We start from the raw sequence: 26,196 nt of genomic DNA on the forward strand, positions 1-26,196 counted from the left end.
ATGTATACCTGAATGTTCATATTTAACTGATTATATAAACAAATTAAATATTTTTTTAATCGATTTGAAATTTTGTCATTAAGCAGGCAATTTTATTTAAACATGTCAAATTATTCTGGATAATACGTAAAATAAATATCACTGAATTATTATAATAAATATAATTAATGAAGTAGTTCAGAAAAGTAAAAAAATGTAAAATGTATAATAAACACTTAAATAAAAAAAATTAGTTAGAATTAGTCGAAAAAAAATCTATAAGAATTTCAGTTTTAATAGAAAATATGTTTTGAAACCTGTCGTAAGCATCTTTCGTTGACCCATTAACTTTGAACAAAAACTTGTACTAACAGCGAGAGAAAGATGGAAATTAAAGTGTGTAAACACGTTAGTCAACTTGCATTACATGAGCTGTCAGATATTTTATTTTGTTTTATTTATATATATAGTTTACACTTTACATTCAAGGAGGTAGTATTAACTATTAACTAAAGAAAACTTATATTTTTTAAAGATGGTTGTTTTACAAAGCACAGTATAATGTTGGTAAACCATATTTTAAAAAACAATTATGATAAAGATAATTTCGAATTACCATTATTTTCACTAAAAAAAAAAAATTTAGAACCCAGAAAATAGTTTCCAAATTTGTTTAGGCATTCTGTATAAACATCGTGTATTAATTTATCCATTATTTTATGAATGAATGAAATAAGAATACATAATTAGACTATATCACTAAAAGTTGACAAAAAAGTCTATATCACTAAAGTTGAACACTATAAAACTATATATCTATATTATTAAAACTGTAGTACACAATTGTAATGTTTGGATACTAGAATAGTAGACTAAATGAATTTTGTGTGTTTGAAAACTAGATTAGTCTTATCCCATCGATTTTATTTTTTAATTAATTCATTAGCTTAAAGATCACATATAAATCGTATAGCATTGTTGCTTTTTCCCCAAGTAATCGAATTAATGACTTACAAATCTCATAAAAATCGATTTACATGATTACCTTATCTCCAAGTAAAAGATATTATGGTTTGACAAAAAATATATTCAAAAATATGTTAAGCAATTAAATATAACTTCCCGAACCGGAAATCACGTTTTTAATTATAGTATCTTATAAAAATTAGTTACCTTAAGAAAATTTACAGCAAAATAAGAATATTCTCTTCATAATAAATCAGTATACTATAATCAATTTTTTTAAATATAAGACTTCCCATATTTTCGTAACAAACATTTTTTAAATAAATGATTATTTAGATTTTAACTTGACAACCAATATATTTTAAAATTATGATTTCCCTTGATTTAATTCAACAGAATATATTGTATTTAATCTAATTTGATATGATAAAGAAAGTATAGTAGAGATATTCACGAGATATTTTATGTTTTCTAAATCGTATCTTAATTAATCCCTATATATTTATATGATGGACAATATTGGAAACAAGTATATTGTTAAGAATATATTAATTTCGGCCAAACAATTAATAAATTATATTCAATGTTTATTCATAAATGAATTTGGTTTCGGTTCGGATTTTATCGGATTCGGTTCGGATTTTGTAATTTTAACTAAAACCGTTTGACCTCGAATTACTTACGGGTTTCAGTTCTTAAATGGGGTTTCGGTTCTTAAACACTAATTTGTACTCGGTTTGACTAAAAAAACTTGATAAAAAACTATATTTATTATTTACAATCACATATTGTGCCTAAATCAAAAGATTTTATTTAAGAAACAGAAATAAAAGAACTAAATGATAAAAGAGTAAAAAAAAGAGCTTACTTTGTATAATAGTGCTGGATTGCCGAGTACAAATTAGTCGCATTCAAAAGTGCTACTAACGTTGCCTTTGCAACCAACCGAGCTTAAATGTTCTACTATTGTTGATCAAAGACATGTGACAGAAAGATAAAAACAACTTTAAAACTTTTATAAAATAGAAATGATACAAAAAATCACCATTATTGAAATGAAAAACAAAACAAAGATCACCATTATCCAAGTGAAAACTAAAAGAAGCTAGGGTTGTGTCTTAATAGATAGGGTGTCAAATGTAATCAAATGGATGTCGGGTCGGTTCGGTTGAAAACCCGACCACCATTACACCACAAAAACAGCAACCGCTTGGTTTATTAAAAAGATCTGAAACCAAACCAAACTGGTTTTATCGAACCGGTTTTCATTCGGTTGTTTGGTTCTCGGATATTTTGCCCAGGCATAATTAAAATAATAAATACTTAATTCGAGTGGCAAATTTTAAATTTGATATGGGAGTTATTATTTATAGTTTTGTTGTAAATATCACCATTTCCAAATTAGTTACCATAAAAATCGTATTCTAAACAAATCTTTTATATTTTAACAGTACACTAGATTTTGACCCGCGCTTTTGAAGCGCGGAAATATTTTAACATGAAAAATTTCACTAATAATTTAATAAATATTTTGGTAATTTTTAAAGAGTGTGTATTTAAAATATTTTTGCATTTAAATCAGTATTTTTAAATTCAACCCGATTGTGATTATACCGGTTAATCCGGAGATCTGACAATTCAATTTATGTTTTTAAAATATTCATATTAAAAAATCACTAAAACCCGAGACTAACCGATTGAACTGATAGATGACCGATATGTAATCTAATTGGATTTAAATTGTAATAGTTTCATAATTTGTAATCTTATAATCGAAATTTTAAAGTTCACTATTTTGCAATTTATGAAATTATGACGTTTCTATAAAATTTTAAAGAGAAAATGATAGATATAAAATAATTAAGATTAATTATTGTATTATTTGGAAACATTGATAGTAGTATAAAAAATATATTGTTTGGAAACATTGATAGTGGTATAAAGAAATAAGTATATTGTTTGGAAACGTTGATAGTAGTATAAAGAAATAAATATTTGGAAACATGGGTAGTAGTATAAAGAAAGGAACATTAGTGATTTAATGTATGTTTAACTATAAAGTATAAATGTGTATTTAATTTAAAAACTTACAAAATAAATGTTAGGTCCAACAGAATGTTTCTGTTTTAATAAGATAGATTGTAGTTTTATTAAAAATATCACTTCTCATCTTAGTCAAAACAATTTTTTTTTATAAAATATTTTTTTTGTTTTTACCAAAATATAAAATATTCAAATAAATGTTTAACAAACTCATATATAAAATAAGCATTTGGATTTTTTTAACATTTAAGAATATTTTTATCAAATAATTATCATAACACAAAAAATTAAACAAAAATAGTTGATCATTTTTATTGTAACATATTAAAACAAGCAATAATCAATGTGAGACAAATTACAAAGATTAATTATACCTCATTTCAATTTTAAATCTTTTTAAAATAAACATAACTGGTATACTATTTTGATTTTCACTTAATTATATTCATATGAGCATAACTATTATGGTATTGTGTTTCATATCGGTTACTAATCAGTTCAATCGGGTAGGCTCAGATTTTAGCGATGTTTTAGGGTTTTATCGGGCTTTTAAATAATGAATATTTCCTAAATTATAACCCGAATTACATATAGGATCACAAGGCTTACCAGTTCGACCGTGGGTCCGGTTCAAATTTAAAATCGATGATTTAAATGGAAAAATATTTAAAATATAGAAAAAATTACAAATTAACAAAAAAAATTGTAAGTTTGTAAATGAAAAATTTTATAGTAAAATATCCAGCGCTTTTAAAGCGCAGATCAAAATTTAGTCTATCTTATTAAAACTGAAGTACAAAATATGTAAATCTATTTTTAGATAAATTCGGGTATCTGAATTCTTCGGTTCGGTTCGGATCAGATTTAGTTTTTTAAATACCAAAATTTTGAATAATTTGAATATTTAATCAATTTATGTTCGGGTTTGGTACTATATTTTCGGATCGGTATCAGTTATGTTCTTCGGATTCATTGTGTCATACCCTAATAATTACATAAAAAACAAATATCAACATATTTTTCAAAATATACATCCGTGCATGCGCGCTTATCAAAGTCTATAATCATTTAATTTAACAACAAGCCAAAATATGTAGATTAGAGAGGGAATAAAACAAAACCAGAGAAACACATAGTTTACTAGAGACACTCTATTTGTCGAATTTATTATAAAGAAAGTTTTAATAAAATAAATACATTCAATAATTACAAACAAATAATATATTTCATAAAAGTGAAAAATAATACCCGCGCTTTCGAAGTGCGGGTCAAAATCTAGTTACATTTTAAAATAGATGCATCAAAAATAATTTTATTATGACCTTTAAAAACTTAAAGTAGAAAAATAAAATAAATACTAAATTTTGGATATTGTGTTACAATGCTTATATATTTTGGAGTCAAATTAAGTTTATTGATATCACGCACTATTTTTTAAATTCTGGATGTTGTATATGCACGACATTGGTCAAGTGTAGGCATATGTATTCACAATTTTTGATTAATAATCAAAACTAAACATCAAAGATAAACAATTCAAACCAATTTTTATACTCATACGTACGGTAACAACTTCTAGGTGGTTTATGTATCATATGAACATGCCATAAAGTTTTAATTAATTAAAAGAACTGATGAATAAGTAAATGCAAGTATAGCCTTTTATAAACAATGACATGGTATCATAATCTATTCTGTTAAAGCAGAAGTAAAAAATATTATTTGTCTATTTTAAGTGAGTTTTATAGATATTCATTTTTAATTAATTCAAACTACTTTATTTATTATATTTTAATTAGTTTGACATCATTTATTACAAAGTATTAAATCGAAATTACATATCTTAAAATGTATTATTATATATTTTTCACTCTTTCTAATTATTTCATTAATTGTACTTACTATAATAATCCACATCATTTTACGTGTTAATAATAATAGTTTAATAGATTTGAATGAAATGTTTTTATTTGTGAGAAAAATTTAAACCAGTTTAAAAAAATTTGTTCACAAAATCAATTATATGGACATCCACGTATACAATCGAGTACTAATCAATTTTTTGATATTGATTTCTTTTGTTTTAAAATTAAACTTCATCGGATATTATAAATTTATAACATGGTTCGAGTCGGATCCTTCTGGATATGAGTAAGTTCGCAGGATTCTAAAAATATCCAAATAACCTATATATTTAAAAATGTCATTCAACAATCTATTAAAAAAAAAAACGGCGCGGACTGACAATCAAACTCTAGTATACATTATAATTACTAAAATTGACGTGGTTAACCTAAACCAGATTAGTACCAAGATAAAGATGCTTTTCACTACAGATTAAAGAAGTTTAATTTTGACAAGAAAATAATGAAAATACGAAAGAATATTTACAAGCAGATAAAATACAACAGCGTTCTTAACATTATACCAAAAACAGTGTTTTTGGTCAACATATAATCCACGCGACGTTGATTTTTGTTTTGTCGTATATAATCGTAAACGTTGATTTTCTACTAAAATGTACGTGTGGGCTCATTGTAATGCACTTCATACGTCTACCCCGACGACCTTTTTAACTCTGGAGTAACACTTGCACCACATATCTCACATAGGGATGAACATTTTATCCGTTAAATTTGATTCGATTTGTTATTTGCTATTATTTGATCTGAAAATTTTAGATATCCGTAAACTTTTGAAGTAAAGCAAATATTAAAATTCAATATCCGTCAAAATCGAAGCAAATCATAAATATTTAAATTTTGGAAAACAAATATCCGATCCGATCTGTCAATATGTAAATACATGTATATTTTGATTATATTTAAAGATTTAAATATATAAAATTATATAATTATTATTCTAACATATGATTTGACAGATTCTATTCACATTATTACTTATATAAAAGTATTACATAAAAAGAAGAGAAAACAATTATGACAATTATATTTTTTTCTTAAACTTTGTGTTATTATAATTGTTAACTAAGTTTAAAAATTTACGAAATATGTAGATTCACTACTTTTTTAATTTTTATCTTTTATATCATGCAAAAAAAATATTTTACAAAACAATTTTGTATCGAATTTTTAAGATTATTTGTATTAGTCAAAACAAATGAGATATACGTAAATATCCGCAAATATCTGCAAATATCTATTTATTTTTCGGATATCTTTTTTTCCGAATATCCATATTTTTCTGAAGCAAAGAAAATCGAAAAATTATATATCTGTAACATTCGAAGCAAATCACAAATACCTTCAAAAATCCGGATATCCGATCCGTGCTCAGGCCTAATCTCACCATCACAACTCTATGCACATTTTATATTAATGCACACCATTTGTTGTTTTTTAGTCTCTAATAACATATCATTCAATCCAACATGCATATAATATATGTACAACATACTTTTTGACTCTGATACCAATAACCCAAAAAAACCTCTCTCCTCTCCTCCTTCCAGGAAGCTTACCAAATGCTTTTGAATTCTCACCCATGCCTTTAGACTAACTCAGAATAAATACTCAAAACCTTAAGTCACTCATTCTCAGGCTCATCAACAACATTTGATAATATAGCTCATAAACACTTGATCAGCACAATCTATCTCGAACGTAACCACAAGACAATACTTCAACTTTTCGTCAGCAATCAAAAACATCATCGGAAGATGGGAAGAGCTCCATGCTGTGAGAAAATGGGGTTGAACAGAGGCCCATGGACGCCTGAAGAAGATCAAATCTTGATATCTTTTATCCACAAACATGGCCACAGTAACTGGCGAGCGCTCCCTAAGCAAGCTGGTATGAACAAATTAAAATTTACGTATTTTATATATAGTTTAATTTCCTAAATATGAAAATTAAATTTCTTAACATTGGTGGTAACTATGAATCACAGGTCTTTTGAGATGTGGAAAAAGCTGTAGACTTAGGTGGATGAACTATTTAAAACCTGATATTAAAAGAGGCAATTTCACCAAAGAAGAGGAGGCTTCTATCATTAGCTTGCACCAAATCCTTGGCAATAGGTATGACTTTGCACTCTTCTACTTTTACATACATACGATAATTTTAAAAGTTAAGTAAATAATAATCTGCTCACTCATAATTATAAAAGTTAAGTATATAATAATCTGCTCACTCATAATTTTGTATTAACGTTCTTTTTCTCTTTCGGTATTGTCTCTAGATGGTCAGCGATTGCAGCAAAATTGCCAGGAAGAACGGATAATGAGATTAAGAACGTATGGCACACTCACTTGAAGAAAAGACTCGAAGATTATCAACCCGCTAAACCTAAAACATCCAATAAAAAGAAGGCTACTAAACCTAAAGCTCAATCTTTACCGACGAAATTGAACAGTACAAGACGAGAACTGGAGCTCGCAAACTCATCAAACCCTTCTTTTGAAAGCTTGTTCTCGGCATCAACATCAACAAGTGATGCGGTTTCTTCGGTGACACTCATGAGCCACGAAGGCCATAACAACGAGGCTAAGATGGATAAAAAATCGGGAGACATCAATATTGCGTATCAAGATTGTTGTTCCTTCGAAAATTTTGGAGCAGACATCGACGAGAGCTTCTGGAATCAGACGCTTTATAGCAAGGATGAAAGCAACTACGTACTGAATCTTGAAGCGGCTGGTTTAGACGAGATACAACAAGAGTTTCAGCAGTTAGACCCAGTTGAGAAAAAGATGGTTTTCGACAGTGAGATGGACTTTTGGTTCGATGTATTGGCGAGAACTGGAGGGGAACAAGATCTATTAGCTGGGCTTCTAATTAACTGACATATTTGAATAGTAAAGTGAAATGGTGCAATTAAAGCTAAGAAAAGTCTTTGACTTTTCATGTAAACTAGTTAGTTTATTAATTGAGAAAATTGGTTAAACATGACACATTCAACTTGAGGTTGTTTTACTACCATTTAGTTATTACTGCACTTTAGGAAATTAAGATTTAGAATCATGGTAATACCAAAATTAACCCTATAAAAATTGAATTATTGGTTAAACTAAAAAGAAAATATTAAGAAGTCCAGCCCATAAAATGAAAAAGCCAATACATAGAACCGGCTTGATTCAAAATTGGCGCTAAGCTAACTTTTATAAATATCTAACATTAGAAAAAACAAAAATAAAGACAAATTACTAATGCCAACGATATCTGCCTCGATCATAAACCCCATTTTTCCTTCAACTCATGTGCACTTGATCGGCATGTGAAGTTGCAGAAAGTGGGTATCATTCCTCAGTTAAAGTACATGGTCAACTATGCATACCTCAATGTTAAGAAGTAAAATTTAAAGAAGTTTCATTGCTTACTACCTTTGTTTCTGATACTCAAACTATATTTCAGTCATGTTCTGCTTGCAGATCCGCATTAGAATCGTATTAAGCTAGTCAATGTCTTTGGTGATAACTAACAAACGGAGGGATATTGTTATTTCATATTCCACAGCCTATACACATTTATACCACTATTTAACCGAGGTTACATATAACTACTTCAAATCCATGTAATAGTGGTATAATTGTGTATAGGCTGTGGAATATGAAACAGTGAAATTACAGTAAATATAAGGTATAATTGTTATTTCATTAAAATACAAAACAGTGAAATTAATATAAACAAAATATTTTAAGGGTTTTTGCAGTATAAAAACAGAACTTATTTGTAGGAAATTCACGACCACTGTTTAAATTCTATTAATCCCAAAATCCCCCTATGTTTAAATTCTATTAATCCCATAATACCCATACACTTAGATCAGCAATATGACTGACAACTTGATATATAATATATATAATAATTACTTCACATCAAGAATCTATACGGTGTCAAAATTCATCTTCAACTGAAAAAACTCACATCGCTCTCTTTATAATATCTCTCACTTTTTTTGTTAGAATATCTCTCAGTTTTTATATGCACATCTCTCTTCTGAATCTGGATCTAATGAAGAAACTTTAGAGGTAAAAACCTTTTTGATCCCTCCTTGGTTAGATCACATCACTATAAGAATTCTTTGAGTGAAGAATCATGATCTTGAAAAAAGAGATCTTCTTTGACAAAAAAATTGTTTGAGTGAGACATATGAAGCATCAGTCTTTAGGGAAGAAAAAAGGTCAAAAGCGATTCAAGAGGAAAGATGAAGAAGATTATTTTACAACGCGTTTGGAATGAAGAAAACTAGATTGCAGCATTACAAGGGCTTATTGATTGCAGCGTTGACACGTCGGTGTTAGACATATGGCCATATCAGAAAGCACCACAAACATCCCGGATATCGTGGTAATGCCGGAGGTATGCACCACCAGAGGATCCTCTTCGAAAAACTTAGAATATATCATTTAAACCATAAATAATCCGGTTATATTTAGTGTCTAAATTTTTCATATAGTATTCTGAAATTTTCATCTACCTCATTACCACCTCTTCGCATTCATTTCCCGGAGTATGGTGACAGTTTTCTCTTCACTTCCATATAAAGCATATGATTTTAAGTAGAGCAAGCATAAGGGACTACATGAATTTGGGAAGTAATATGGTCCTATTCATATTTGTTATTACTTTTGTTGATCTATTCTGGGATTAAATTTCATTTATTGTTTTGGCTTTACGTTTAAAGATTTTGTTGTGTTCATTTCATCTGGAATTTAACTAAGGAACTTTTTCATGGATAAATTGTAGTGATTGTTAAAATTTTCAAATTCTATTGTTATTGGTTCGTGGATTCTAAGAATCTTAATAAATCTAATGTTATTGGTTTGATGATTGTTTAATGACTTACTAGATTTTGACCCGCGTTTAAAAACGCGGGTTTGTTTCTGAAATTAAATAATTTCATTTAAAATGAATTTCTACATAAGATAAAATAAAATTTAAATACATTTATTTCGAAACTGCGAACCAAACTACAAAAATTGAATCCAAAACTAAACTGAATTTCATAAATACTGGAGAAATCCTATATTTCTGAAACAAAAAAAAACTAAGATCTAATCCATAACAAAATTTGTACCAGAATTTTTAAAATAGAAATTATATACCAATAAATATTAATTTTATCTAACTTTTAAATAACCAAATATCCTAAAATACTATTTAGAAATTGAAAATTAACAAAAATCTCTAATTATCCGAATATTTTTAACATTAAAATATTGAAATTATTTAAATTATCTAATATTTTTTTATCTGAACAACCGAGTTACTCAATATTTAAACTGAAAACCCCAAATCATCTGCTATTTTTTTGTCTATAAATCCAAAATTACTCGAGAAAACATAATTGAATCGGAACCGAATTGGACCTGAATTTTTGGATATAATTCGGTTCTCAGCTTTTCTACCAGACCAAAAACTGAAACCAGCCTAACTTTGTAATTACATAAATGGTTCCAAAGAATTTAGAACTATAAAACCCAAAACCAAAACACCCGAACCAAATACTGATGACTAATAGTGCATTTACATTTAAATGCTGCGAGAAAAGCATTTTTAAATTATTTAACTCTTTTAGTGGGATATATATGTGATTTATAGATGAACTAAACATTAGTGTTTTCATCCGATCTGGACATGCGACCATATATAACGGACTGACTTATGTTCTTTACAACATTCTATCAGGGTTTTATCACTTGATATGTTTCAACAAAATTCGGATTTAATGGAACCTATTAAATAAAATCCGTAAAACCCAAAATTCCACCATTAACCTGTGAATCGACACAGGTTGGCCTGACAAAAATTCAGAAAGTTTTGATAATATTTTTCTTAAAACTGATTAAAAATTTCATATACTTTATAATAGTGCAAAAACTGAATAATTTGGATTTTTCATATAAAGTAAATTCGTTTTATTAATATTATGCATTTTACTCTGTAGGTTTTGTAGTGATCAATACTATTACAATTGTAATGTAGATAATTTATTTATTTTGTTTAGAAGAATACAATCAGTTTATGCTATTAATAAATTAAATTTATGATTGATGAAATGAGCTTTTTAATGGATCGTAGATACAATGAATTAAACTAATGGGTGTGTATAGTTTTAAACCCAAAAACCAAAAGAAAAGGTTGCTACTAATGAAATTAATTTTTTTTTGATATTTTCATTACATGTAAAATATTAATATTACTGTTTTAATAATACAGATGATATATTGGTTGATGAATAAAACATATTCACTTTATTAGTTATTTCTTAAATTTTTGGATCATTTCTCACAAATATGTAATCTTAGTGAAATCACATTTAGAATATTTTATATACAGTTTTTAATTAAAAATAAATTACAATATTATTACCAATATCGAAAAATTACGTAATCAACTATATAAAGACTGAAGCTGTTGCAAAAAAAAAAAAAAAAAACAAATCCGAAATTTTAGTTAAGTATATTTTCTGTTTGACAAAAAAAAAGTTAAGTATATTTTCTAAACATCTGATCAATACATTCAAAATAAATATTACTTCATCCATATTGAGGAATATTTGATGGGAGTATTTATATAAATAGTATAGAATAATTAACTTAAGCTGACGAACATTGTAACACGAAGTGGTAAGTTGATGTATAATCTAATTGTCTAGATTGTGATTTTAAGTTGAATTATTATTAGGTGAAAAAATAATATATAAACTTCATGAACACAAAGTGCTTTGTAAAATTCAAACGCTCTGCACCAGAAAACATTTTTTAAAAATGTTGATAAGAAGACAAATTATGCTACAGGTTCATATGTCTTCGTAAATATTCTCTGAATTCGGATATAGTAAGAAGCCGAGGTTTATATTTTGGGTAGTAGTCAAAATTAATGTTACGCACCGTATTGTAGAATTTGTAGGATAAAATCTAGTAGTAATTATAATAAATGAAATTGTCCAACAATGAAATGATTGTTAGAGAAATTATAGGCTCAGATATTATGGTAATACCAAAATATTGTTAGTTAATGAAAAGGTCCAAACAACTTGTATAAGTCGACTTTTCAAGACTATTTCTCTTTTAATAGTATTGATAAAATATCTTGTTATTCAAAAAGTTTGGTTTTTAATGATTCTAAGTTTTCATCAAATCTAGTGTTATTGGGAATTAAAGTCTACATCAGTTTACTCATAAAACAAAACTTCAAAAATCTTGTATATCCCCCTTAGATTCCTAAAATCCTTGAACTAAATTATTTTTATAAACTTTTAAAATATGAAAAATTCTTTAGAAGTTTTTACAAATTTAACAAATCTCTTGATTTTTAGAATCAATCAATTCTGCAAAAATACTACTTCCACTAAGCCCCCCTCCCCCCTCCCCAGTTTTTGTTTGTTGATGTTTAGCACTGCTTACATAAGTCTTTTATTCCAATTTTAGTCTTGAATCTAGCTTCATGTGCTAAGAAGAGGAAGAAAGGAGTTACATTTTCCAGCCTTCGCGGAAAAAATTGTGACTTTCTTTTGATCTCAAAGCTTATGTCACGTAAGCTCGGCAGCCCTATTCAGTACAAAAGAGTTTAGGTACATTAACACTGTCACTATTGATGCGCAGAAGTTCTCCCACTGACTTGAGACGACACAGTGTCGTTGTCATCGCAGAAAAAACAACCGGATAAAAAAAATATTGGATATTTAACATTTATATCTTGAATACTACAAATGTAAAAATGTCTCATGTCTCAAGAATAGATACGTAATTTTACAAGATGACTACAAATCTACTTTTTTTTTAACTACAAATCTGCTTTATATATATATATATATATTTAACCAGTTTTCTCACAGTATATCTGATAATATTAACAATCTAATATATATAAAAGTTAGAGCTATAAACAACTATTTTGCTATATAGTTTTCAATTTCACCGGATTACCATTAATTTCTCCGGATAAAATATGCAATTTTATTTGCATGCAATTTATAACTTAAAAAAAAACCAGATACAAAATTAAATATCTGATTATTCACTATATATATATCTGAATATTACAAACTAAAAATACCATGTTACTCGATTAAAAACATATATTTATAATTAAATTTAAAATGTAATTACATGTGATACATGCTTATAGTCCTGCTGACAAAAAAAAAGCTTAGAAGGAGTTATTGGAATCAGAATTTGAAAGGAGTTTAGTGATTTTAAAAGTTGACAGATTTTTGAAAGTTAATTAGAGTTAACAAATTTCCATCACAAACTTTGTATTGATTTCTGTAGATTTTATTAATTAATACGGATTTGCATAATATATTTTTTTTCAAAATATTTCTCTTTATAAGGCAATGTACAATGATTTCTCCAGAACTTTTCCAAAAATAAAATTTCAATATAAACCATATATATAAACATCAATTGACACCATGGCCATATCTCCTTTTCCATCTCGTGTGCAGCTCCACACAGGTATATTTCTTCTGGCCATTATTTTTTAAGTCTTTGTATATTCATCAGCCACCATTGTTGACCATATACATAGATTTGTGTAAATTATTATTGTATGTATTGCTTTGTTTTGACTTCTTTTCGTGACTTTTATCATTTGATTTTTGCTAGCTTATGTTTTGTCTTCAGTTTGAATGTTTTTATTTGATTGTTAATTATTTATACTAACTATAGTTAGTTCTTGAATAAAATCACAATGGAGGATAACGAAAAAGGTAGATATAATTCATGGACTCAGGATGAAACAAAAGTATTGATTAAATTGCTTGTGGAGACAATTAAACGTGGATGGCGTGATTCTAGTGGTGTAATAAACAAGGCAACGGTAGAAAACAAAATACTACCAGTACTCAATGAAAGAGTTGGATGTCAGAAGCTCCACAAGCATTATCAAAGCAGAATAAAGTTTTTGAAAAACTTATACAATAGTTATGTTGATCTTCAACGTAATAGCTCTGGATTTGGATGGGATTTTGAAACAAAAAGGTTTACAGCTTCTGAAGAAGTGTGGCAAGAATATCTGAAGGTATTTTTTTCTTTTACATAAAAGTTTTGATATTGTAGAAAATCATAATTATATTACTTATGTATGTTTTTTTAAAATGACAGGCACATCCAAAAAACCAGTTTATGCGCTATGGCTCGCATGAACAGTTTGAAGATTTAAAGATTAACTTTGATGGTACAACTGCCAATGGTGGCAATTCATTGGGATTAAGTGATACTACTGATGCTAGTACTTACCTTGTTGGTGATTATCAAGTGAAAGAAAACTTTGGTGAAACCAGCGATGATGTTACTGATGTGGCTTTTGTTTCAAAACAAAATCTGAAAGGTCATACAGAAAAATATGATGCATATGTGTATGTTTTTCTTATTACACAGATTTCATAAATCTTATGAGTATAGATGATATTTTCAAAGTCTAGTCTTATGAGTAAAAATAAAAGGAATCCACCTTTCAATAAGAATAGAATTTAATAGATTAGTAGAATCCATAATAACTAAACTTTATGAATAACAAAGGATTTGAATGGAATTTAAAAGTCTTCAAACCAATAACAATGAATTTTAATAAGACTTTTAAAATCTATAAACCAATAATAATGGATTCCCAAAATTTTAGAACTCCTTTAGAATTCTTAAACTAATAACCCCCCCTTATAGTCCTAAATCCGGGTATTTGTTAACTGGATATATAGATTTTTTTCAGATGCATTATTTCCAACTCACATGAAATTCCCCCGGTTAATTTGACATTTTACTCTGTCAACATGAATTCAACTATACAGGTAACTATATATGTTAACTGGATATATAGATTTTAGAACAATACTTAGGTTCACCCCTGAGGTGAACTTATGAATTCATCTCTTTCCTTATTTCAATTAAATTACCATAAATATTAATGTCACATAAATAAATAAATTATAAATTACAAAAAGTAAACTTTAAATAATAAACTTTAAATTCAAACCCTAAATCCAAATCTTAGATCTTAAATTTTAATCTAAACCCTAAACCCTAAACCCTAAACCCAAACCTATACCCTAGACCCAAACTATATACCCTAAATCCTAAACCCTAAACCCAAACTCTAAACCCTAAACCCAAACTATAAACCCTAAATCCTAAACCTTAAACCCAAACTGTAAACCATAAATCCGAACTCTATACCCTAAAATTTATTTGAAAATATATTTGATGGTCATTAACCCAAAGGTATTTGAAAATTATGGGTTTATGATTTATAGTTTGGGTTAAGGTTTAGGATTTAGGGTTTAGAGTTTGGGTTTAGGGTTTAGAGTTTAGGTTTAGGATTTATGGTTTGAATTTAGGATTTAAGATTTATGGTATATAGTTTGGGTTTAGGGTATAAGTTTGGGTTTAGGGTATAGGTTTGGGTTTAGGGTATAGGTTTAGGGTTTTGTATAAAATTTAAGATCTAAAATTTGGGTTTAGAGTTCGAATTTAGAATTTATGATTTAAAGTTTACTTCTTTTGTAATTTATGATTTATTTATTTATGTGATATTAATATTTATGGTAATATGATTGCAATAAGGAAATAGGTGAATTCATAAGTTTACCCTAGGGGTGAACCTAAGTATTGTTCTAGATTTTATTTCAGATGCATTATTCCCAACTCACATGAAATTCCCCTGGTTAATTTGAAATACCATCATTTTACTTTGTCAACATGAATTCAACTACACAGGATACATGCTTATATTCCTAAATCCTGATACTATATATGTTTACCAGATATATAGATTCTATTTCACATGCATTATTTTGTTGTGACCTTTCTATTCAAAATAGTGCTCAAGCTTATCACAGACGTCAACACTATAAAATATCTTTGACTATTCATTTTTAATTATTATTTATAGAAGTGATTTCACATGTGGTGCATACACATGACACCCAACCCCTGTAAGATTTTTGCTTTTTGAATATGCCCACTTACTTTTTACCTTGTCATCTATCGGACGTAATGAAAACTCAGAACTTGTCAAGTAGCCAGTTGCAGGAATGAGCTAATAGGGTAGTCTGATTGTTGCCGAGGCTAGAACGTCATTTTCTATGGAGAAGCTACATGTTGGCAAATTAATAAAAAAGCACACTTGTGCAACTTCCTTTCATAATTCGTTGAGCCATGTTTTAAAGGCGTATTTCTTAGAGGAATTTTCTCATGTGTTATTGTGTGTTATATTTCCTCTAGGAGATAACTCTCACTTTCACACAGGACATACAATGTTTTCTCAATCCACAATGAGTACGAGATATATAACTTCCCATCTGATTCTTGTTGTTGATGTCAATACCAATAGGTCCCTACCACCAAGTTGTCATGGCATAAATGTGAAGGGAATTACTTATCGGATTGCTCTCGTTACGACTCATCATGATTTAATAAGGTTTTATTTGTCCAACGGAGAGATTTCAAATTCACAGTCTGACTCTTTCTCATCATTTCATTTTATGGTTGACGCGTTATAATCAGTATTTGGGGAAGATAAGTATTGTCTGTTAACTACAGAAACATGCTTAGTAGATTCACGTGTATAGGTGACAACTAGTTCATATCATGGAGCATCTAGTTCATATCATGGAGCATGTTCCTAAAACTGAAAGTCGATCTTTAGAGCTATAAGTAAGGGTTGAGATTCTTGGTCAACGAGCAGAACATAGTTGCTGTGTGTTGCAACCAGTACTCAATGCACAAAAGAATCTTATATACATTGTGTGAGAAAATAATGTGAATCGAGCATGTTGGAGATTTTATACGCAGATCGTCTTTTTCATATTATATATGTACCAAGTTTAGCTAAAATCCAGTAAAATATTTTGTAACCCACCGACCGACCGCCTGCTTTCTCTGTCTGTATTTTCTCGGTCTGTAGGCCGCATCCGTTCCAACGATCGGTCCGTTAATTTTTTAAGGCTTGAAATCATTGTTTACTGATCCTGCAATTCCCACATGATTTTTCCTCATGCTTTGACCTCACTTGCACGCTATCGTGAATCACTTCCCGATAGATCATCCATCCTTCCACTACTCTAGATCAAGCACGCTTAACTTTGGAATCTTAACTCTAGAGTTCTAAACGGATGTGTAACGGAAAAAGTAAGTCAATTTTGGCGACACAGGTAACCAAATCAATTCTCTTAAACCTTTCAACATATCACAACTTGGAATATTACAATTCATCCTCTTTCAAAGAACACAACGAGCCCACGACAGATCTCAAGACGCATCTCGGGTCAGGACCGAGATGGCTAACCAGTTCTCATATCACTTGTAACGTCCCGACCATCCATGGCTAATGGGTCATCCACGCCTGCTCTCTCGGTCCATGGTTCCCATTCCGTTCCAACGATCGGTCCGTAATTTTTTAAGGCTCGAAATCATTATTTATTGACCCTGCAATCACCACACGACTTTTCCCCGTGCTTTGACCTCACTTGCACGCTATTGTGAATCATTTCCCGATAGATCACTAATCATTCCACTACTCTAATTCAAACACGCTTAACTCTGGAGTTCTAAATGAATGTGTGACGGAAAAAGTAAGTTAATTTTGGTGATATATCTAGCCAAATCAAATTTATTAAACCTTTTGGATGTTACAGATTTGTTTTCCAAAACTTTCAACCCTAAAGCGTAAAGTTTATGCAAATCCATCAAACAACAGAATTAACCGTGAAGTAACCTTTAAAAAGCACATTGCACAAGTACGAAAAGAAAAGAAAAGAAGAAGAGAATTAATGAGATCAAGCACGTCGAATTAACCTTTCTTGGAATTCTAGTAAAGATCTCTCCTTCTCTAGTCGCATCGCCTCTCTAAACTTATTGATGAATTGGTCGGATTTTTCATCCACCCTAAGGTGCGGCGATGCAGCCACCACTCTCATCCAAGCATCTTCCATCGAATCAACAATCTCCTGTGGCCCCTCCTCTTCTTTTTTTTCTTCCCCCCCCCCCGAAACTTTGTCATCACTCTTGATCTCCCCCTGCCTCCATCGTTGGCTTTCGTATTGGCTTTCGACTTCGTTGGCTTTCGTATTGGTAGAGTTTTTTTCGTATTGGTAGAGTTGCCAGTAAGTGATCTCACTATGATTTCTACGATACTTTCTTTTGAAAAAAGGGAGAGAGAAAAATTCTGGGAAGTTGCTATTATTGTGACTATATCTTCTGTTGAAATGGATTCGAGGGATAGTGTTTTGAAGGTACCTTGTCCTGAAAGGAATGATGAGATGGTGACTGATGACACTGAGGAGACGAGAAGTCGAATCTCTGACCGATGGAGCAATATTTATGTCTCTAAATTTGGTTCTGAGCTTGTGTGTGAACCTCTTCCATGTCTTTAAATTTACCGCAATTTTCTTCTTGCTAACACACAAAAGAGCCATTGATAAAACTAAAAACAAAAAAAAACTCTTCTTAACTTTTCTTTTCTTGCTAGGAAATATGTGTTGGGAGAAATCACCAATGACTATTGAGGAAATATCAGGGTTTTATATAGAAGGATGTAGAACATGTTAAAGATTGATTAATATAATTGAATATAACTAAGATCTGTACTAATGGGAACTGGATATGTAACCGTTACTACATTTCTGTGAGAAACTAAAATTCTTGATTACATTACTTTGGGACAAAGAAGGGAATAGACAGTGGGGTTGTCTTAGCTTCGTTTGGATGGCCAAGCTGGGATTCTAGACCAAAATGTATAACTTTGTCGATTTATTTATGAAGCAAACCAACTTTCGGCATATTTTTTAGCTGAAACAACTTGTAGCAATTTCTCATAAAAGTTTTGAGAAAAAAATAAATAACTTTCTTTTCTTAAAGCAACTTCTCTCCCTGCGCATCAAAAACAGCTATACTATTATTATACAATTCAAGTAATACATAGTATTTTAAGGAAGGCCTTGTTTTAGCACATGCAAGTTCAACGGTTCAAAAAAGGTCTTGATTCTAGAAAAAAAATTGTTTTTAAGACCAAAATTCTAAAATTTAAATTATAATTATAAACTAGGACCTATAATTTTAAAAGAAAAGTTAAACATGTATAAATGGAGATATTAACTTTTAAAACTACTACATTCTATGATGTTACATAGAATTGTCTAATATTCTTACGGTTAAATAAGGAAAAAATTCAAAGTGCAGCCACTTACATAAAAAAATTCAAAATGACAGTCACTTAAACTTTAAACTCTGAGAGTATTTCACAGACATTTTAAACCTCTAAAGTGACAAAAGAAACTTTTAATTTAGCTTACTTGTACGTCAAGTCCATACGATAATCGGTACGGTTCAAAATTAATGACGTGATGTTTTTTAATTACTTTATTAGTAGAATAAATATAAAAATACAGAAAAAAGAATTCAAAAATTCAAAACAAATCATAAGAGTCACTAACAATTAAAAACAAAAATCAAAAAGTCCACCCAATTTTTCATAAAAATTCAAAACAAATAAAAAAATTCACCAAAAATTCACAAAAATAAAATGAAGTTCACAAAACATTAAATTATTTTATTAATAAAATAAATAGAAAAATACAGAAAATATAAAATTCATGAAAAATCAAAACTACAGAAAATATAAAAACTTATAAAAATTCATAACAAATAATAAAAAGTCATAAAAATTCACAAAATAAAAGAAGCACAAAAATATTTATATTATTTGCTTGATTTGGTTCACAAGAATCATTTGAAGATAATGAATTTTTCATAACCCAGAGACTAACTGCTATTTTAATTTTTTTTATCATTTATGTTCTATGTTTATGTTGGTTGGATTTGGAAAAGTTCAGGATTGTTAAAGAGAAGAATCAATACAATACTAAAAGGCAAATATAAGCTATAGATAGAGTGTCCACATCAGCAGATTAAATCGACTAATAGGAGAAGAAATTCTCGCCACGTCAGACGTCACTTAGATTAGCTGGGCTTCAATTGCAGTTTCGTCCAAGCCCAGTAGCTCATCTCACGATCATTTCCTCTTTCTGCGATGAACAAACCCTATCATCGTAAACAATTGTCGATTGGGTTCCTTTCACCTCTTAGCTTCCCCTCTGTAACGTTAAAAATGTGACTAATAAAAAACGCCGCAATTCTCGACTTCGCTGTTGTGGAAAAGGATTTGATGGGTACATATCTGTTTATCTTCTTAATTCATCGGCTCCGATGATTTTTAAAATCTCCCTCTTTCGTTTATGGATTTTTCTGATCTTTCCTTTGTTTGGTTACTGCAATAAGTCTTATCGGCTAAATCTGTTATGGTGCTCTTTCCTTTGTTTGGTTACTGCAATAATCTGTTATGGTGTTCTTCATGATTACTGTTTAAAAATTTTATATCAATTTTGGAGTCTATTAATGCTCCAATCTTCATGCCTTTCCTTCTTCTCTAATGGTTTTCATGTAAAGTTTATTCCTTTTGTTGGAAATTTCAAGAAAACACACAGAAAGAGTTGGATCAGGGAAAGAATCAGAAGCCGGGGGGCGTGGTAAGAGACGAGTTGAGAGACTAAGCGCAACAACAAAGCGTAATATAACGTAGTGGGTGGTACCACTTGCTTACGAAAGATTAAATCGAGACATTGTTGATCAGGGACATACCTCTTTGGCATGAGTAAACGAATTGACAATCAGGAGATGCTTCCCGTGGCTTCAAGGACTTTTCCTTGGGTTGGACTATCGGTTTCCTCTTTATCTCCAGCTTTCTTGGTCTCTTCTCTGTTGTTCCCCTGCGAAAGGTGAAAGGTTGGTTTTAGTTTTTCTTTCATTCTTTCACTAATGTGTACCAAAACCTAAGGGACAATGAGTTGAAGAGATCAGTTTCTATTTGTTTGCAGATAATGGTAATAGACTTCAAACTAACATACCCAAGTGGTACTACAACTGCTCATCTTATCAACAACTTCCATACCCCTCAAGGTACCTTTCACTTCTTCACTTTATGCTTATTAGTTTTGACTTGTCTGCTTTCTTTTTACTCTATACTGCTTCTCTGCATCAGGAAACAAGTGATGATATTGGGTAGATTCCTCTCCTGTAGCTTCTCTTGGAGTTTCTTCTAATGGTTCTTCACTGAAGGAGAGAATTGTGGGTTCTCAAATTTCCCATCATTTGGACTCAAAGCTGACCAATACAAGTAAGCTCAACAAACAATACGCTGAAGCTGGCTTATTGTTTTTTTTTTCCTCTCTGTATCACAATGTTAAAGTCTTGATGTACAAACAGGTTCTACTTTGATTTTCAGCAACATATGTGGTTGTTGGGATGATATACCCATACATAATCAACATCTCTGTTCTCTGGGGATGTATTCTCTCTTCGAGGGATAATTTGGCCTCTCACTGAAATAAAAAAAAAAGGAAATTGGTTTCCTGCAGATGGCGAACCCAGCAGCATGCATGGTCTCCAGTAGGTATACAAAACTCTGCTATTATACATCCTTCTTTAAGTTTATCTCTCTCTTTGATATTATTGTTCCTTCGCAACAATCTTCGACTCAGCAATGAATTAAGAAGATAAACAGATGCAGATCTCTACCGATATGGTAATTTTTGTTTCTGTGTTTTGCGTGTGATCTTCCTTCTATTGTATACAAAATGCTATGTTTTTTGTTTTTTTTTTTTGGTATCCTGAGATTGCTTTTCGACTTGCTGCTCTCTTATTTTGTGTTAAATGATGTCAAATGCACAGGACCTCAAATCGCAGCTGCAAGAGTTGATCCCGGAACAATATGTAAAAGCTTTGTCTCTCCGTTTTTACATGAAATGGAAATTTTGTGATGTTTTGACTCATTTTCCATTGAATTTGTATATTGTGGTTACTTTTGGTTGAGATTGTTTCTGAGAAGTTAAGGCAGACTATTTGCAGTGAACCTATTTAAAACATCACTGTTGATATGGTAAAGACATGATGACCCACGTGTTTTAAAAAAAAAATAATCCTGCCCTTGAATCACTCATTTCAGTCCCTTCTAAATATAGGTGATTGGTGGGATGAGAGGGATGACTGGATTGCTCTGGGAAACCTCATTGCTTGACCCGGAAGAGGTACTACTGATAACTCTTTGTATATCTTAACAAGTAGTTGGTTAATCCTAGGAGATGGTTAATACAATTTCTGCAAAGTGCTTAGCCGGACAATTTCAGGACTATTTAATCTGTACAGCTTCGAGGAACTACAAGAACATCATTCACCATCGAAGAAGACCCAACTGGTTCTCCATTTAGCCCAAAACAATCATACGATGACCAGCGTCGTACAAGGTTCTTCCTCAAACACCAAATACCCACTTGGTTTGCTATCGGAAGTTACATCATCACTACAGCGATAAAAATCCCTCACAGTTTCTCTGACTTGGCCCCAGTCACCGAACCTTAACCGTAAGAAGAGCAGCAGCAAAATATTAATCTCATCATATCATGAGGTGAAAGCGAAGCATTGTTCTCGATATCACCAATGTAGATGATTGGAGGTAGAATCTTAAACTGAGTAATTTCCTGAGGAGTTCGAATATAAAAATGATCCCAAAGGAAACACCACCAAAGTCTAAAAAGTTTTATGGAAACAATAAGAGTGGTCATGAGGAGAGCTAGGTGAGAACTGCCCTCATAATGTGGAGTGAAAAGGAGCTTTGTGAAATCCAAAAATCTGTGAAAATACATTAAAAAGCATTTTAGTAAATTTTTAATAAAAAACATTTTAGTAATTTATAAAAAGGTACAAATTTATTGCATATTTGCATAACTAAAGAATAAAATACAACAAAAATAAACAATGATAAAATCTAATTTCACAACTAAAACACTTTTAATTTATGTATTGTATCTACTTCCTAAAGTAATATTTTTTAGTTTGTAGCAAAAAAATAGTGCTTTGGAAGTTACAGCAAAAAAAAATAAAACAAATAATTCTACAAACTAAATTCTAGCCAAAAACATAAAGCTACATTCACTGCCAATCATCTCCTATATGTCCATAATCTTATGAATTTAAATTATAATATTATGTGAGAATAAGTTATTTCCCAAAAATTGAAAAAAACTATATTTAGAATATAATCTTTGCATCACGTAGAAAAAACAACATTTTTGTCGACCGCGTAGGAAAAAAAAACTCAATAAACATAATAAACAAACAACCCCACCTAAACACAATACACAATGGTCACAATGTTTAAACATTTGAACGTTTGATACCATTCTAAATGATTCAAAAGCTTCATGCTCCATTTTAATAGTTAGACCTAACAGCTTAGATCAAACCCATCTTTCAAAAAATCCAAAATATCAACAATAATAATTAACAACCTTTAACAAGAAAATGCCCAAATTTCAGTCCATAATAATAAATCTTAAAGTAAACATTCACACATATCACCAAAATAGAAAAAGAAAATTAAGATAAAAGGTGTATTTTTCTTATATATTTTTAGTGTAAGATAAAATATATTTTTATTTAGTTATTTTTTTTGGTTTAAGCAAAAGGGCTAGGAGTTTCGTGGAGTTATTTTTATTGTATGTTTCAAGCCAAAACAAATATTCCTAGATTATTCAAGAGATAGAGATTCAGTGTACGAAATATTTGGATGATCATTGTTTTAGTGACATCTATTATCATATGTATAAGTTTCATTTATGATTTTCTATTTTATCATATGTGTTTTGTGTATAAAGTAAGAAAAAATTAAGTTTACCTTTTATACATTAACTAAATTGCATTGATGTAATTTTAATTTAACTTAATATTATTAAATATTATCAAAATTTATAGAAGTGTTAAAAGACAATGATGTATTACATTTTCAATATAAAACAAATAAAACAATGTTTTATTTCTACTTATATGAATAGTATGTATATAAAGTAATGATTTATGAAAATGAAACTATATGTTTAAAAAATCATAAATTTAGTAAAACCAAATTTCAAAGTTTAAATCTGCCAAAAACAGAAAATGGCTGAAAATAAAAAATATGTTGGAGGGAGAGTTCGTACCCTGGTCCAGGCACTTGCACGAAGGATATTCCTATGTCGAATGAGACATCATGGAAAAAAATATAGGGGTTTGAAATATTTTCGGCCAAAGTATATAAACTTCTAACTATGTAAATAAGTGTGTTACATTTAACAAATGCAAATGACTCAGGCTATGGAGGAACAAAATATTTAAATTATCATTATAAAAAAACTGAGTAAACCACGTTTATTCGGAATATTCTCGATAGCGCGGTTTCTTAAAAATCACATCTATTCACTATATTATGGATTACCAAACTAAAACCACTTTTTAATTTCGGCTAGGTTTGATTATAATTAGTTTATTTTTACTGGATTGAGTACCCCTAAATAATTCACCGACGTTTTCATTGTTTCGAGAAATACAATACTCTCATTCCAAACACAAACATTGAAACATATGATCGGAAAATAAACTATCAACACACTTTTCCGCGCGTAGCGCGGAGAAAGAATCTAGTGGATATTAATGATAGCCTATTTATAGCACTCAATGCACGCTATTCCTTAGTCGCTTTTATAAAACCATATATAATTTTATTCTTTTTTGTAATTGTTTTGATTTTTTGTGAATTATATGATTTTTAATGAATTTTTATATTTTTTAGTTTATAATTAATTTATTAATAAAATAATATAAACACTTGTTATGAATCTTTTATTTTTCTAAAACTTTATGACTTTATATGATTTGTCTGATTTTTTTATGAATTGTTTTATATATTATATTTTCTTTATTTTATATGTATTTTATTAATAAAATAATTTAAAATATTTTTGTGAACTTTGGATCTTTTGTGAATTTTTATTGACTTTTATGATTGGTTTGGAATTTTTCATAAATTTTTCTGAATTTTTATATTTCTTTTATTAATAAATTAATTAAAATTGTTATGGCTGATTTTTTGAATTTTTAGTGACTTTATAATTTATTTTGATTTTTTTATAAATTTTTATGTTTTCTGTATTTTTATGTTTATTTTACTAATAAAAGAAGGGTTAATTTGCAAACTAACCAAATTTTCATCACAAATAAAGAATATAACACTGATTTTGACATAATTAAGTTCATAACAAACTTTCACAAGACTTTTCGAGCACTATCTTTTATTTTCTTAAGTTGCCGGTGACAAAAGGAAAGTGATATCATTGATGATAAGACAAAAACTACACTGTTGAGAACTAAATTAAACATATACTAACATGTCATCACTTAACTAATCACCACATATAAAAGATCAATTTCTTAAATTAAAGACAGTGGAACAAGCTGCGAGACAATGATGAATGATTATTGAATTTTTTTTCTCATAGCTAAAATATAACTTGGACTCTCTATAAATGGTACACAGTATACACAGTATATAGTCTATTCAATTTACGTATGTAGATTAATAAACTTGAACATAATGTAAAAATAGTATAGAGCTTATAGTGATTTGATAAATAGATTGTATAAAAACTTTATAAATAATATAATCATAAACCTTAATTATAACCCCTTCCCCGTTAAATACTAAACCCTAAATCCTAACTAATAAACCCTAATCCAAATATAAATATAATATATATTTATAATATTTGAATAAAGTTAAAATTTGAAATATTTACAATAAAAATAGAATAGAACATATAAATGGTATAGTATACATTAATTCAAATAGAATGATTTATTAGAAAAATAAATTTTGTTTATTTGTTGATATTTAAAAGTTGCTTCCAAAAATCATATGTATCCCGTAGAACATTAGACAAGATAAAACAAAAATTATAAACAACCCCCCCCCCCCTCTTTAAAGAGTTGATGGTGATTACAGAAGAGGTTATAGTTTTACAGAGGAAAAGAAGGTGGTTGAAGCGACAGTAGAGAAACATGTGGTGGTGGGTAGTTACAGCAAGAGCAACGATTTGCAGGGCGGTAACAGTTACCGGATCGGCGATGATTATAAAGTAATCGGTGGTTGTGGTTTCGGAAGAAACTGTGATTATGGATATAAAGAAGTATTATGGTGGTAGCCATGATGATGATAAAATGGTTTTGATGAAGTGATATATGTGGATATGGAAGAAATAATAGTAGGTAGAAGTAGTCACCGGAAGAAAATAAAACAAAAAGTGAAATAAATAAATAGCGAGGACAATATAGTATATATTGTAAAAATATTAGAGGCTTTTATTTTTTAGTTAGTTTCCTAA

The 26,196-nt window shown here is 29.5% G+C and overlaps 2 protein-coding genes across 2 annotated transcripts; both read left to right on the forward strand.

Annotated features, from left to right (window-relative positions):
* Positions 1 to 6,524: 6,524 nt before the first annotated feature.
* Positions 6,525 to 7,898, forward strand: LOC108860144 (transcription factor MYB15). The gene is made up of 3 exons (XM_018634049.2): positions 6,525 to 6,800; positions 6,898 to 7,027; positions 7,189 to 7,898. The coding sequence occupies exons 1-3, from the start codon at positions 6,668 to 6,670 to the stop codon at positions 7,790 to 7,792; spliced, it is 867 nt and encodes a 288-aa protein (XP_018489551.1). The 5' UTR covers positions 6,525 to 6,667; the 3' UTR covers positions 7,793 to 7,898.
* A 5,748-nt stretch (positions 7,899 to 13,646) lies between these two features.
* Positions 13,647 to 14,461, forward strand: LOC108858190 (uncharacterized protein At2g29880). Its single transcript, XM_018632153.2, has 2 exons — positions 13,647 to 13,976; positions 14,060 to 14,461. Exons 1-2 carry the CDS (start codon positions 13,647 to 13,649, stop codon positions 14,342 to 14,344), a joined length of 615 nt encoding a protein of 204 aa, XP_018487655.2. The 3' UTR covers positions 14,345 to 14,461.
* The last annotated feature ends 11,735 nt before the right edge of the window (positions 14,462 to 26,196 follow it).

This window comes from Raphanus sativus, chromosome 5 (genome assembly GCF_000801105.2).
Source record: "Raphanus sativus cultivar WK10039 chromosome 5, ASM80110v3, whole genome shotgun sequence".
Taxonomy (NCBI): domain Eukaryota; kingdom Viridiplantae; phylum Streptophyta; class Magnoliopsida; order Brassicales; family Brassicaceae; genus Raphanus; species Raphanus sativus.